We start from the raw sequence: 15,729 nt of genomic DNA, 5'->3' as shown, positions 1-15,729 counted from the left end.
GCAGGGGGGGCTGGGGCCGAGGGAAGGCAGCGTTCAAGGGAACAGGGCGGGACACCACACAGCTTGCCAGTGCCCCGTGATTCAGGCCTTCCTGTCTGGAGAGGTGATTCTGTTTGACATGACTTCCCGAGCGCCTGACACACCCACGCCCAAGCCGGCCCGACCCATCCCGAGCCCGCCGCTTCTACCCCCAGCACCATTCCCTGCCCCACCTGAACAGCCTTTGCCCCAGGGAAGGATGGGGACAGCTTGTGGGTGTGGGCAACGTTCCAGAGACTTGCATTAAATTGACCCTGGGAGTCTCAAGCCTGAGCGGGGAAGCTGTTTCAGGGGAACCAGTTTCCTGTCTTTGCTGGAAACTCGACACACCTTAACTTCTCTCGTTTCTTAATCTCCCCAATACATCGGCCAACTGTAGGTTTGGTGGCAATGACAGGGATATTTACTCCAAAATCAAGCCAAAAGTGGTGAGATTGGGAGGACAGGGGAAGGGTGAATCGGGAAGGCTGCGAAAGGTATTGCTCTTCCCTTCCAGATCTGAGGTCAAGTAGAGACATCTTTTCACGTGGCCACGGGGGGGCATCACTAGGAAGTAATCCCCACTGCATTTTGGAGACTAAAGAAATCTTGGAGACCTTTATCCCTTTGTTTTAAAGACTAGGGCAGTAAAGCTTAATGAAATGTACTAATATTATTGCTAAAGATTACCCAGGAAATGATGAAACCAGCGTTAGGACCCGGGTCTTGTGGCTGCTGGTCCAGTGTGATTTCTACTGTGTTATGCTGCCTCTCAAAGTTGTCTTTTCACTCATTCATTCATTCATCAGATATCTGTTGAGCACTGTTATGTGCCTGGCACTGTGATATGTGCTAGATCTGCAGCAGTGAACAAGGGGACATGGTCCTCACGGAGCTTGTGTGTACTGAGAAGACACGCTGAACAAATAATTACACAAATAAACGATTACACATGTGATGAATGCCAAGAAGAATCAGAGGGTGATGTTGGAGCTGATAAAAGCACACCTTAGCTAGCCCAGGTGGCAGTGGTGGTGGCGAGATCCAGGAAGGCTTCTCTGAGGAAGTGACATTTCAGCTGAGACTTGGGGGATGAGTAGAAGACAGTGAGGAAAAGGGCCTGGGAGATGGGAAGAGAAATCGAGGCAGAAGGAAAGGAATGTGCAAAGGTTCTGAGGCAGGAAAGAGACAGAGCTTTGAAATAACCAAAAGCAAACCTGTGGCCTGGTGTACCAATGGTCTAGGGGTTTAAATGGGTTGGGGAGGTAGGCAGAGTCAGACCATTCAGAGCCTGGCAGGCTGTGGGCAGCAAGCTGGACTTTATCCTAGGAGTAGAGGGAAACCACTGGAGGTTTTTAAACATGGAAGTATCATGACAGATGTTTATGAGGTCACCGAGAAGCCTGCGGTGGCGGGAGCAAGGCAGACACAGGCAGTCACTCGGGAGGCTGCTGCAACAGCTCAGGCGGCAGAGGGTGATGGCTGGGACCAAGGCAGGGCTGGTGGAGGTGGGGAGAGATGAAGACGATGTCTCCAGATATTTAGGAGGTCGCTTTGTGCTGAGTGTGAGAGAAGAGAAAGACGGGAAGGATGTAGGGTAACTCTCAGCACTGGCATGAGATAGGAGGGAAGGGCGGCGCATGGCTGCAGCTGGGACATGCTGCAGGAGGAGCAGGCCCAAGGGACAGACCAAGGGTTTGGACGTGTTCAGTGTGAGGCGTCTGGGAGACAAAGGGGAGAAGACACAGAGCAAGCGGTTGGATGTGCAGGATAGCAGTGCCGGAAAGAGGTCTGCTTTGGGAGTAGAAAGTTGGGGTCAGGCATAGAGACAGAACTGAAGCCATGGGAATGGGGGAGCTCATTTAGGGAGAGAGCCGAGACCAAGGGGAAGAGAGATAAATCAAGGAGCAATCAAATTTATGCCACTGTGCAAAATAACGTACCCCTGAGAACATAGAACACCTTTACTTTTAAGATCTGTGCTGGTTCCAACCTACCCTTCTATTCTTGGCTTGGGGTGCTGGGGCTACAGACACATTTCTCCTTTGCCTACAGGATAGTAGGGGATCCTTGAAGGAGACTGAAAGGCTGGAGAAAGGAGAAGTGATTTGTTCTCTTGTTTTTGCCTCTTGTTTTCATTAGCTTCACCACCACCGCCGCAGCCAGCCTCATCCTGGCAGTGGCAGTCGGGGCACAAGCACTTCCGTCCGCAGCCTGTGTGCACGCTCAGGCCCAGGCGCGCCACGCCCTGGCTGTACCTTCACCCCTTGCTTACCTGACCATCCGTCCTCCGCAGCCTGGCCCCCTCATCCTGCTCGCTCACCGCTCCAGGAGCACAGTAGGGACTGGTTGAGCGCCTGCGCCCTGGCCACGGGAAGCTGGAGGTGCGAGTTCTGATGCCTGCATGGAGGAGGAGGGAGTCCTCCTGGGGGGACTGAGATCTGCAACCCCTGCACTACCAGACTCCACCACCAAACCCTAACGGCTCCTGGCGGCCTGAGGCGCTGTCCCTGGGATAAACCAGTCCCCTTTTGAGTTTTTGGCTGGAAAAGCTCAGGGCTGTCAAAAAAATGTACCATTCATTCCAGCCAACACCTGAGCTAGGCCCTGACCCCCACTTCTTAGAGCATTTACTGAAAAGGGCTTATGATTGTGAACATTTTCTCTTTCTCTCTGGGATGTATATGTATCTCCCACAACTCAGGAGTGTTTTTCTCAAGGTCCTGAAAGCCGTTCCTTTGAAATGTCATCACCAAGGAAGACTGGACCTCTGTCTCCCGGCCTCAGTGGGAGGACAGAATTCTAACTTCGACGCTCGCCAGCGAGCGGACACACTGGCCTAATCTCCTGTGCCCTGACCCACCCTGTGTAATTTTTCATTTAGCCCTGTTGTCTCCCCTTCCCGCTCCCTCATTCTCCCTTCCAATGCCCAGTCACCTTTGCGCAGATCAAGATGGAGCTCAGCTCTGTCCCTACTGTCAGTAGTTACTGGATAAAACCTGTTTTCACCACGTTAACTAATATCTGGCTTCGTTTCTCTTTGACAGAACCTTCCCCAAAATAAAGAGATGATGATTGGCAGTCACGAATATGGTGAATATCATTAATGAGAGTTTAGTTGTTCCTTATTTTTTAAAATTACTTGCCTCTTTCCTGGAAGGATGCAAGGAGTCCTGCTAAGAGACATGATCCAAAAAGAGTAATAAAATAGGCTAAAAAGGAAAAATAAAAACAGTCCTGAGAGAATGGGAGAGTATTGGTTAGGGAACAAGCTAAGCTGATATAACAAAGAGACCACAAAATGTAATGTTTAAACTAGAAAGAAGTTTATTTCTCTCTTACATAGCAGTCATGAAACATTCAAGAGCTGGAAGGGCGGCCCTTTCATCAACATCAACTCGCGGCTTCCACTCCGGAGTCCAGGGTGGCTGCTCCGGCCTCGCCGTCCACAGGAGGGAGCAGGAAGCAGTGTGGGGCACAGGGCGGGGCGCGCCCTCTCCTTCCAAAGGCAACACTGGGAAGTGGTGCACGCCCCTCCCAGGCACTCCTCACTGTCCTTGTCTTAGCTATTTGGCCACACTTACCTGCAAGGGAAGTTGGAAAAGGTAAGTTTCTGCTTAGGTGGCCGTATGTCCAATGACAGCTCTTACTATGAAAGGGGATAATGGCCGAGGTTAGGGGGAACCACAGAGAGACCACAAATATCCCAAACTAAGAATCAAAGATTTGCCTGCCAACACTTGCAGCCCTCTGTCACGGGGCTGTGTGCAGCCATGCACAATGCAAGCCGAAAGTGCCAGAGCGTGAACGCCTGCAGAAGCAGCCCATAAACCAATAATGAACGGGGAGTTGGCGGATCAACACATCTGCCTTTTCCCCCATGGCTGGAGGAACTTTGACATACATATATAATGTCCCCAGGGTTCCGTGTAAGGACTGAGCCCACTTGCCTGCATGGTGAGCTGTTTTGCTTCCCTGCCTCATTTCCCCAGTCCTCTATAGTGTCTCCCGGGCTCATGTCCAAGATAGATCACTTGCACTGTAATCTGCGTCTCAGAGTTTACTTCTACAAGAACCCAAACTACCACCAGCTCTAGGCTTCCTGGAAATCCAGAGGGAAACTAAATAACATAACTGTTATATTTAGAAAGTAGAAAGCAAATCAGTTCCTCAGTTGAGACAAAGTATTTCTCCTGCCCCTGCCCTTCCATACTCCATTCCAAAAAAGCACTACTTACCATCCTGTTTTCACGCTGTCTGATCATTTGTGGTGTTCACATTCGCTCTGCCCTCCGGCCTATAAGCAACTTGACCCTTTATTCCCTTTAGAGCTAGCAAACTGCCTTGCACATACTTGAAACTAAGCAAATGTTTGAATGATGAAAATATGAACCCTGTCCAACATACCTCTTGACACACGCAGAAGCTGATGCTCAGTTAGAAGACGTGACTGGCCACATGTTCCATGCAGAGCAACCAAGAGAGGCAAAAACAGCCCCCAGTCCCCCGACCACTCCTCTGGTTTCTACCACAGTCTCCTTCCAAGTTTTGTCTTCGTCATCTCTGAGTGGAGCCCAAGGCTTTTAGCAGGAGAAGCATGTTTGTAAATGTTAAAAATATAGTTATCTTGACCATTAGGTCTGAAGGATTGTGCTTGTTATTACTTAATTTTTCATATCTTGCAAGATGAGACCTAAATGTGACCAGGGAGATGACTATAGATCCTAGGCACTTTGGCTATTCAAAATCCCATAATGCATTAATTGATTGTGGCAAACCCCAAACACAGAATCAAGTCTGTTTCCACAAATTCCTCCTGGAAATAGCACCACCTTGCAGCCGTGCAGCACGGGCAGCAGGAGGTCTTGCTTCATGCTGCCACTGCTCTGCAGAGAAGGACCACAGGGTAAGTGAAGGACTCAGCGACAAATATGCCAAAGGAGGAAATGCCTCTGTAAGAGCCTGTAACCTAAACCCAAAGCAAAAAGTCCCTCACTCATCTTGATCTGGGGAGGAGGAATTCTTCCAATGGAAGGTAAGATTTCAAAAGTGTCAGTTGAATCGGCTGTTTGCCATGGCCCCTGAAGTTCAGGTGTTTGTAATTCAGCCTCTGAGCTGCATCTCTTTCAGGTGTCTTTTTGTGACAGAAAAAAACAACAGCCACATATTTACTAGCCCTTGAAAATTTCTTCGCAAAATTCTTTATAATTTACCTTTCTCTACTTTAAATGTCTTTAAACCAATTTAAAATTAGGTATTTATGTTAATTACATAAATAACATATGCTCAAAATAAATATTTCAGAAAATATAAACAGCTAGAACATTGAAATCACCTGAAAAGTCACTACCAAAAAACGACCAGTGTTATCATTTCGGTGTATCCGCAGATACATACACAGCTTTATTTAATGACTGTATGTTATTCCATTGTATGGATGTACCAACCCATGCTACATCCAATTCTAAGACTCTGGGTCCTTTCTTGTCTTTTACTATTATGAAAAGAGCTGGAATAAATATTTTAACCAAATCTTTGCTTTTTTACTTCACCCATAAATATATGTGAAAGATAAAGACCCTCATTTAAAAACTTAATAGTAATAACAATACTATTGTCACGCCTAAAAAAATTAAACAATAATCCCATATTATCATCAAATATTTAACGTTCATATTTCCCCGATGGCTTCATAGCTGTTTGCTGCTGCCCTCACTTTTGGTAACTAAATCTTGATGTACATGTTTAATTAGTTTGTTAGGGTAAATGCTTAGATTTGAAATTATTGGGTCAAAGGTATGTTATACCTAGATCTAGGAAGAGCTGGATGTTTTCACTCAGTAGCCTTACACATTCCAAAAGAACATTTTGCATGAATGTGCCTACGGAAAGGATGAGGACGGTATCTTTTATTTGAGGCTTTTTCATATGCGGGTGACAGAGGGGAAATAATGCGATTTACTATCGTAGACCCCAGGGCGGTCGATTTCCCCCTGCGCACCCCATCAGTGGGGTCAGGAAGGCGTCCCACCGTATCGGCCAGCCTCCCTGGAGGAACAGCCTCCCTTCTCAACAGCCCAGGTGATCTCCCTGTAGGAGGTGGCATCTCTCACTCAGCAATCAAGAATCTGTTTGTAGAACCATGGATCTTCCTAAGAGGAGGATATGTATTACAATCCAGTGAAATTCCTATGCCACCTTGCCCACTCAATGCTAATTTATTTGCTATTTTATATTTATCTATAATACTTACATCTATATTTATATGATTTATATAGAAGCAGCAGTGTAGTGGAAATAGACCTGTGTTAAAACTCTTTTTCAATCATTTGTTGCATGACCTAATGCAAATTACTTCCCTTTTCTGAAACTCAAGTTATTTAGGGACATAACGATAGTTTCCTAAGGTTGCTACAAAGATGAAGTAGTTTGGAACATAGTAGGTGTCCAATAAATATGTGTTGAACAAGTAAATATTTGCTAACTAAAATCTTATACTTTTTTTTGAGCTAGAGCACACCTTTCTATTTTAGAAATGAGAAAACAAAGTTCATAGAACAAGTGAAATTTGGTGTTTTTTGTTTTGGTCATTCATTTAACAAACATTTATTAAGCACTGAGTATGTGTTAGGCACTGAAGATATGATAATTAGTAACATTTGGTCACTACTCTCAAGGAGTAAGGAAGGATAGACATGTTTTAAAAAGTACTGTACCAAGTTATATGTGATATTATAGAATAATCTACTGCTGTGCTATCCAATATGGTAGCCACCAGCCACATGTGGCTACTTAAATTTAAATTAATTAAAATTAAATCAGTTCCTCAGTTAGACTAATCACTTTTCAAGTGCTCAGTAACCACATGGGGCTAGTAGTGGCAGGTGTAGGACTTCTCCATCGTTGCAGAAAGTTCTGTTGAACAGGGCTGCTTCAGACCTTCTCCTCACAATGACATTCAAATTCCATATACCTCAAATTCTTACAATTTCAAGGTATTTGCACTTTGATCTGAAAGCCCTTTACAATACAGGCAAGAGAGAAATGATGGGCATTACTAACTAAAACAAAAATCAAAGATACAAGTTTTATTACAATTCAGAGTCCAAATTTGAGAAAATTTTAGCTTAGAAAACTTTCTGGCTGAGTTGGCTGTAGTAGAATAGTGAGTCACTTGTTCATTTCAACAGGGATGGGCTCGGTTTCCTGTGCCTCCTAGGTAGGACTGTGGTTGTCTGGGCCTAGTGGCCACATGCTGACGTGCGCGCACTTCAGACAGGGAGAGGTCCTCACAGCTGCCCTGAGATTGCAGTGAAACTAGATCATTTCTCTCACAATTTACTTGCAGTCTCTCTAACTAAGGATGTTATGTGGCTTTCGCTTCCAATAAGCTATATTCACTTAACAATCACTTATTGGGCGCTTTCTATGTCCCAGGGACTGGGCTGTGTGCTACAGAATGAAGAGGATTAAGACAAGAATTTTGTAATCTAGCAAAGAAAACAAATATGAAACCAGCTAGTCATAACCAAGGCAGAATGAAGTAAGTGCTGTAACAGGCCAAGTGCTGGGAAATTCAGGAAAAGGAGAGATTAAAATTCAATTTTGTTTCTACATACATGGTTCCAAAAAAAGAAAAAGAAATTCAATTTGGGGGACTAGGGTAGCCTTGATAAAGGAGATGGCATTTGGGCACACTCTTAAAGGCTATGTTGGAACAGAATGGCGGGGAACGTGCTGTCACCGGTCATTCTTCCACATTCGAGTTCTCGGAGTCTGAAATTCTTCCACTGTATGGGCTGTGGCAGCCCTCGTTCCTTCTTTCACACCGAACCTGCTCTGTCTTCCTGAAGACTTCCAGTCTCTCAACCCAACCCTGGTTTCATGGTCCTTCATGTACTTCTAGGTGAGACTCCATGATCAGAGTCTTCACCCAAATTTTGTCAGGCCTCCCTTGTCCCCTGGCTTTTGTATTTATCTGTCTTGCCAATCCCCAAACTTGCCTTAATGAAATCAGGGTTATTCGTTCAGTATGAGGTCTCTCAACAACCCTCCAGTTTAACTCAACATTTCTTTGTGTCTTCCCCAATTCTCGCCCTGACCCCAGGCCTCTGTGGAGGGGGCTCCCTTTGAGTAACTCTTTTCCATTCTTTCCCTCCTCACCAGGACCGAGCAGTACGCCTCGTCTCCTCCCCGGTATCTCTAGTTTTTATTGCCTATAAATGGCTCTCTCTTTAGCAGCAGATCCAGGGTTTGTAGGGCCTGAAGCTTATTCAATCTTGGGAGCCCCCTTCAAGAAAAAGAATACAAAATTACAAATACCAAATTAGGAAAAAAAGTTAATGTTTACTCAGAAGGGGCCTACGTAACTGTAAGGCGCCCTGAAGCTTACTTCATAGTAAGTCTACCTCTGTCTATCCTATAATAAAAACCTAACCAAACCCAAAAGCTTCCCTGTGCTTTGCTATTGCAAACCATCGTTCCACTTCTTTCTCATCACTCTGACGCTTTTCAAGGAAGTTGTCTATGTACACTCTCTTCACTTCCACATCACTTTGACCCTATGCCTACCATTCTATTGCAATGGTTTTCTTTAAAACACCATTGACCTCCTAATTCCTAAAGCCCATGGCCTTTTCTTGGTCCTGAACTTCCCTAGCCTTTCCACAAATAATTCAACACATGGGTCATCCTCTGACATCTTGAAATGACTCCTTCCCCCCTCATCCGCAATGATGAGCCTTCCTCAGGGTCCCTTCAACAGCCCAGGTTGTGACTCCATGGTCACACCTATGCCGTGGCTTCCACCATCACCCCTGTGTGGCTGACCTAGTTACATATCCCTTGCCCTGACTTCCCTTATAAACTTCGGGCCTTAAACACAAATTCTCTACCTGAAGTCCCATCAGCACATCAAATTCAACATCTGCCTGGCTCTGTCAATGGTATCACTCCCTCCCAGGCGCCTGCTCTAGGAATTTCAGTGTTCCTGTGCAACTCCATAGGTTACATGCCCATGACGCCAGTCCCGCACATTATCGCCTGCCCAGTTATGTTGTATTCTTTGGACTGCTATGCAGTCCTTCATTTGGGGGGCAGCTAGAATGTGCCAGGGATTCTGTTAAGTGCTGCGGATTCCAGATAAGAGCGAGCATTCAATTCCATAATATTGGGTGTCTACTATGTAACAGGTCTTGTTCTAGGTCCTGGGGATACAGCTCTGCGTAGGACATCCATCCGTATTGGGCAGAGACGATGAACAAATAAACAGGAAAAGTATCAGATAGTGACATGCGCTGAGCATACAGTTAGCACAGGATGATGTGATACAGGGTGACTGGGTGTCTGTTTTGAATTGGGTAGTTAGGGAGGCCCTCTTTGATATGACATTTGAGCTAAGACCTTAATGAAAACAAGGGACAGCCCTGCTTCCATGGGGAGTGGAGAGGGTTATCTTAAGCTTGGGAAACAGGGCAAAAGGTCAGGGCAGAGGAGACGGAGAGGGAGGAGAGACACTACGTATATGGTGAATATAAATGACACAGGGAACACAGGTGGTGGTTAAGGGAAAGATGAAATCTTGGGAGATGGGAGGGAGCAGCCCCGCAGGGGCCAAAATCACCGTCCACCGTAAACAGAGAATTAAACAGCGAGCAGCGAGTCCTTGCGGAAACCAGGCTAGAAAAGTGGTGGCTCGGACTAGGGCGAGAATAGCGGAGACGAAGCTGGGGGGCTGGTTTGGGTCCCCAGTGCCGCCTCGCCCACCGCGGCCCAGCCCGGGCCAGGCGAGTGGGTGGCCGGCTGAGGGCCACATGGAGGAGCCGTCCCAGGGCCCGGCGTGATGGGCCGCGCACTTGTCTGGCCCCAGGCCGGGGGCGCGCGGGCGTCTCCGGCTCCTCCCGGCGTCCTGGGACCCCGGCGCCAGCCGGCCCCGGCGTCCAGTCCGCGGGCGCGAGGAGCAGAGCAGACGGGCCGGGCGGAAGGGGGCTGGGTCACGGCGGGGAGGGGGCGGCCGGGCGCGCGCTGGCCGCGTGCACGCGCCGGGACTGGGAGGGGATGGGGGCGGGGTGGGGGCAGCCTTTTCCCAGGCGGTAGCGGGGGCGGTGTCGCTGTTGCCCTTTTAAGCCGTGGGGCCGCCACCGCCTGCCGGTGGAGTCGGTTACAAAGGGAGTAGCCGCCCGGGCCCCTACGCGGCCGAGGCCTCCGTGCCCCTCGCCATTTTCCAGCCGCGCGCCGACGCGGGTCGCGGCTGCGGGGAGAGGCGGAGCCGCGAGAGCGCGGCCCGGGCCGGCCCCGCGGGGCGGTCGCGGCCGTGACGGCGGCTCCGGACCGGGCTCCCCTTCCTCACCCCTCCCGCCGGAGATGAGGGGAAGATGTCCGTGTCAGGGCTCAAGGCCGAGCTGAAGTTCCTGGCGTCCATCTTCGACAAGAACCACGAGCGATTCCGCATCGTCAGCTGGAAGCTGGACGAGCTGCACTGCCAGTTCCTGGTGCCGCCGCCGGCGCCGCCGGGCAGCCCGCACTCGCCGCCGCCGCCGCTCACACTCCACTGCAACATCACGGTGAGGCGCCGGCCGCGGCCCCGCGGCGCAGGCGGCGGCGGAAAGGGGCGCCCCGAGTCCCCGGACAAAGGGGAGCCGGCCCCAGGGCCCCCGGCTCCCCGGGCGGGGCGGCCCTGCCCCTTTCCCCGGCGAGTGGCCCTGCCCAGGCCCCGCTGGGACTGCGCGAGGCTTGGCTGGGAGGAGGCGGCGGGCGCGTCTCTCCGGCTCTTCGCGCGGGGCTGGCTTTGGGGCTCCTGGCCCCTCTCGGCTCCCGTCGCCGCGCCCCGGGGTGGGAGACCGCGGGGTCTGAGCCTCTGCGGGTCGCCATGGCCGCCCGCCGCCGGCCTGCTCCGGGGACCGCGGCTAGGCGCGTCGGCTCCCGCTGTTGTTTGAGCCCAGGCGGGGAAGGCGAAAGGCCTTTAAGTTTTTTTTGCCCCCTCCTAGTCCTTGAGTTTTAGTGCCTCATTCTTCCGACAGGTTTCCCTCGTGCCTGCCTGTTCAACCAGTTCTTCTTAAGTTTGCGTTTAAGGAAAAACTAATATTGAAAACACACTCATTTAAGGAAAAAAAGTTTCCAGGGCAGCCTCTGGTGCTGTTAGAATTACCCTTTCCCCCTCGCCTGGCTCCGCGCTAAAGCGTTTCCGAAAGGCGTACCTCCCTTGGCCGCGGCAGGTGGTGGCGTGGGCGTGTTTATGCAGCCCCTCGCGTGTGTAAGCCTGGAAATTGATAGGCGAAAGGAGACACGTGCCCCCGTCCGCTGCCCAGAAAGACCGCATTGTACCACGGAGCTGGAAGGACACTTGGAAAGCCTACTTTAAGCGGCAAAGCTTATTAGAAACTCCAAGACTTGGTAAAATAATTGAAGTATTAAATAAGTTTCTTCATAAAAATGTATCATGAGACTATTCGTTGTGAAATTGACTTAGACTATTGCGAAAATAGAATATAACTTAGAAAACAATAAAATAGAATAAAAACTTCAAAAACACCGATCTTTTCTAATTTAATGAAAAACGAAATTTATTTACTTCTATTCATTTAATCCATGTTTTTAGAATTAACTTGTCACTATTAACTGTAACAATAATAACATAAACAAGTAATATTTTCACGAACCAACGTCAGGGTTTTGCCCTGGTTTTGCGGTAAGAGGCCCGGGGCTCAAAAGTACCGTGAGTTAAATACAACTCACATGGCAGTTGATATGTTAAATATGGCTTAAACCAAGTCCGTTGTCTTTAACTCCCTTTGGTTAAGTCAGTGGGTACTCAAGGGCCTACAGGGTGGCAGGCGTTTGCAAAAGCCCTGATATTATCATAATTGACCTTAAATATTTGGGGAGAAGGTGTGTATTTCCAAAAAAAATTAAACGCAGTACGGTCAAGTGCTGTACTGAGGAAATAATTCATTTATTGGACATCTGAGTGATCTGGGCATTGGTGTTGCAAAACTGCAGAGCAGTCCTCGCTTTCAGAAATCAGTCGTGTTGGGAGGGAGAGCTTTATACAACAAAGTGTGACACTGTGAAAGCCAAACAGAGCAACTGATTTTGGCTGGGAGGTGCTCTTTAGAGAAGGCTTTGAGGAGAGGCAGAGAGTGGAGCTGGGCTTCCACAGGTGAGTATAATTTTTGGAAGGCTGGCGGAAGGGCATTTTAGGTAGAGGAAACTCCACCGGAAAAACACACCAAAATTTGAGAAAGTGTGGTTTGCTTAGGAGTACACAATGTATGCTCAGATTTGAGAACCCAGGATATAAACTGGTGAAGATTTTCCAAGAATGGAACATGGGTAGTAGTAATGAGCATGAAGTAGATGATAATAAGGAGCTGGGTCTGAATAGCTTGGAGGGTGATTATTCTGCTAGAAGCTGAGGTATGGCCAGGAAAAGGTAGGGCTAGTTTAAATGACAGGAGACTGAACTTGTAGCTTATGGGGAGCTACTAAGTTACTCAGATAAGTCGGGCAAATGTGTCTGCCATGCAGGACTAGAAGTGGTTCTCTGCAGTGGGTGTGTGTGGTTTTGGTTATCCCAGTGAGGTTGTGTGGGGGGAGGCCGGTGTTGCTGTGCTGGCATTTAGTGCCAGGGGTACAGGGATGCCAGATGTTTTGTTTAATAACATTCAGACAGTCTGCCACAACGAAGAATTATCACACCTAAAATGCTAGCAGTGGGCCATTGAGAACCATATTCGAGGCTGATAGGGATCTGTTGCAGACGAAGATAATGAGTGATGATCTGGATTAGGTAGGGGCAACAGAAATGGAGCAAGAAGAAAATTAGATACTTTGGGTAAATGGAGGATTTGGTGAAGACTAGTATAATGGTACCGCTACTAGAAACTATTAAAATTGAGGTGCTAATGAATTATGACAGACATTATTGGTAGATGGTCAGTAGGAATATGTGTAACTTTTTATTATGGAAAAACATTAAGCATACAAAAGTTGAATGGTGGGCGGGTGCGGTGGCTCATGCCTGTAATTCTAGTACTCTGGGAGGCCGAGGTGGGTGGATCGCTCAAGGTCAGGAGTTCAGGACCAGCCTGAGCAAGAGCGAGACCCCATCTCTACTAAAAAGAAATTATCTGGACAACTAAAAAAATATATATATAGAAAAAATTAGCCAGGCATGGTGGCACATGCCTGTAGTCCCAGCTACTCGGGAGGCTGAGGCAGGCAGGAGGATCGCTTGAGCCCAGGAGTTTGAGGTTGCTGTGAGCTAGGCTGACGCCACGGCACTCTAGCCAGGGCGATAGAGCCAGACTCTGTCTCAAAAAAAAAAAAGTTGAATGGTGTAGGTAACCTCCATGTACCCAACCTCAACAATGGTAATCTTTTGGCTAATCTTACTTCGTCTATACTCCACCTTGGGACTATTTTGAAGCAAATTCCAGACAAATCACTTTATCTGTAAATTTTCAGTATGTATCTCTTTTAAACATGGATGAGTGTTTTGATAGAATCTACATGCCTTGTTCATATTGATACCCTTTGCTTAGAAAGGAAAGAGCAAGGAAAAAATGCAGTTGGATTTCAAGTGCCAGGAGCTGTCTGCTGGGTTTGTGATTTGTTACTCTCTAAAAAGTTGTAGTTGTTTAAAAAAAAAAAAAAAAAAAAAGGCCTGACATGTTGGCTGTGGCCTGTATTCCCAACACTTTGGGAGGCTGAGGTGGGAGGATTGCTTGATCCTAGCAGTTCAAGATTGCAGTGAGTTATGATTGTTGCCATCGCATTCCAGCCTGGGTGACAAGAGTAAGATCCTGTTTGTAGAGAGGGTGGGAGGGGGAGGTAATAAACTTGACTTGTATTTTAACTTTTCCTTTTTAGACTGCTCAGATATTTATTTAGCTCTTTTACATGCCGGGCCCTGTGTTCTTCATGCCCACCAAGAAGCATCCTTGTATAGTTTCTGTAATGTTTGAGTGAATAGTACTTCACTAGTTGTTTTACACACATGCATGCTAGTTTCTGAATAATCCCCTAGAGATACTGTACCCCTCTTTCTTTCGGGCTTCTGTATTAGCTGTTTTTCCCATGTATAATGTGCCCCTGACCCCTAACCCTTACGGTACCCAATCTATCTATTCAAGTCTGACTATCCCTTAAGGCTCTTCTGGGACATATTCAGTTCATGCTGATATTTCTCCTTCCTCCCTTCTTTAGTCCTTACTATTTCTGCTTTGGTTATGTTTTCTTATACTGTATTCTGGTATAGTTTTGGGTGTTTAAATCTTTTTTAATATAAAAAAATTTTATTTTTAGAGATGGAGTCCACTGTGTTGCCCAGTCTGGTCTCAAACTCCTGGTCTCAAGTGATCCTCCTGCCCTGGCCTCTCAAAGTGCTAGGATTCCAGGTGTGAGCCACCGCAGCTGGCCTTACATTTTTTTTTTTAATTTTTTTTTTTTTTTTTTTTATAATGGCAAGGGAGAATATTCTTTAATTATGCTTTATGCTTTTCATCTTCCACTCAGTAAATGCTCAGTAAATATTTGTTTTATTGACTGTATGGCCCCAGTCTAGCTATATTCTGTTTGTACAAAAATCTTAACTGCCTTGTAAGTTAACTGCCAAGAGTTTGTAAAAATTGCAGAATATCAAGAATGTGTCGTAGATAGTACAAAAAGGTCACTGAAGGCTTATAGGAAATCTGTAAATTGACTTCATGTGAAAGACAGTGTAAGATGTGGGGAAAAAAACTCAAAACATAGTAGATGTTTTACTCTCTAGGCCGAGGGCATTGAGGTATTTCCCCACCCCTGTTTTATAAATTCATCCTGATCTTAAACATGAAGAGAAAAGAGTGCTCTTTTTCAACTTCAAGGAGTCCTTTTTATTACTTCTTTGAAGTCATAATATGAAAGATTGTCTGTTATACAAACTTAAGTATGATTTTATCATTTTCAGTAAACAGACCTAATTGCCAGTCAATGCTAACATCCAGTTGTTGTGATCACACCTAAAAGCAAAGCAGCTTGTCTTAATAACCTGTGCAGCCTTATTGGAAGCTAGTATATGGCTTTCCTTTAGTCCTTTTGAAGTATTTAACCTAACTTGGCAACTCCATTTTACTCTGTTTATGGAATTCTTGGCATCTGGGGACTCTTGATAGGGAATCGCAGTTTTGAAGTAAAAAATCTCCCCCGGGAAGTAAACACCTGTTAAACAGATGAAAATTCATTCTTTTGTATTATTCATATAGCACAAATCATTACCCTTTCTGCCTGAGTGGCTGTTTGCTAGGCTACTTTTGGTGGAACAGTTTTTTGGTTAGCTAATTAAATTTCTATTCATCATTGCCAAAAAGTCCCTTCCTCCAACAGCAAAATACTAAATTTAAAAATGTTGGAACTTTGAATCTAAGGGGAAGAGAGAGGTTTAGCTTTTACTTAGTAGTTAGGACTTTAAGTGATCACTTCTTTTACTGTGTTTCTCCATAAAATAGATAAAACTTTTTGCCCTACAAGAGAGCATGTATAGAAAAATGCTTTGGCAACCATATTGTTCCCTACAAATAGAAAAGTGATGGTGTCATTTGTGGATGAATAACACTTTATTTTGAAAATGCTTTGTAACAGCTTTTCATGGGGAATAAGGCAATGCTCTTAACTTCATTTTTCATTTTTCTAGTCTTTACCTTGATAAAAAGTAGTCCAGCCAAAGTTGTACAA

General features: G+C 46.6%; 1 protein-coding gene across 2 annotated transcripts in view; it reads left to right on the top strand.

Annotated features, from left to right (window-relative positions):
* Positions 1-10,028: 10,028 nt before the first annotated feature.
* The window catches only part of UBE2Q2 (ubiquitin-conjugating enzyme E2Q family member 2), a 57,483-nt gene continuing 51,782 nt past the window's right edge, over positions 10,029-15,729 (top strand). For both annotated transcript variants that reach the window (XM_012651903.1, XM_012651902.1), the window contains exon 1: positions 10,029-10,580. In XM_012651903.1, coding sequence (XP_012507357.1) covers positions 10,392-10,580 — 189 coding nt within the window. In that variant the 5' untranslated portion in view covers positions 10,029-10,391. The remainder of the gene's footprint in view (positions 10,581-15,729) is intronic.

The sequence above is a fragment of the Propithecus coquereli genome, unplaced genomic scaffold (assembly GCF_000956105.1).
Source record: "Propithecus coquereli isolate 6110/MARCELLA unplaced genomic scaffold, Pcoq_1.0 Scaffold372, whole genome shotgun sequence".
NCBI lineage: Eukaryota > Metazoa > Chordata > Mammalia > Primates > Indriidae > Propithecus > Propithecus coquereli.
Note: the sequence above shows the minus strand (reverse complement) of the source record. Positions and strands in the feature narration are given on the sequence as shown.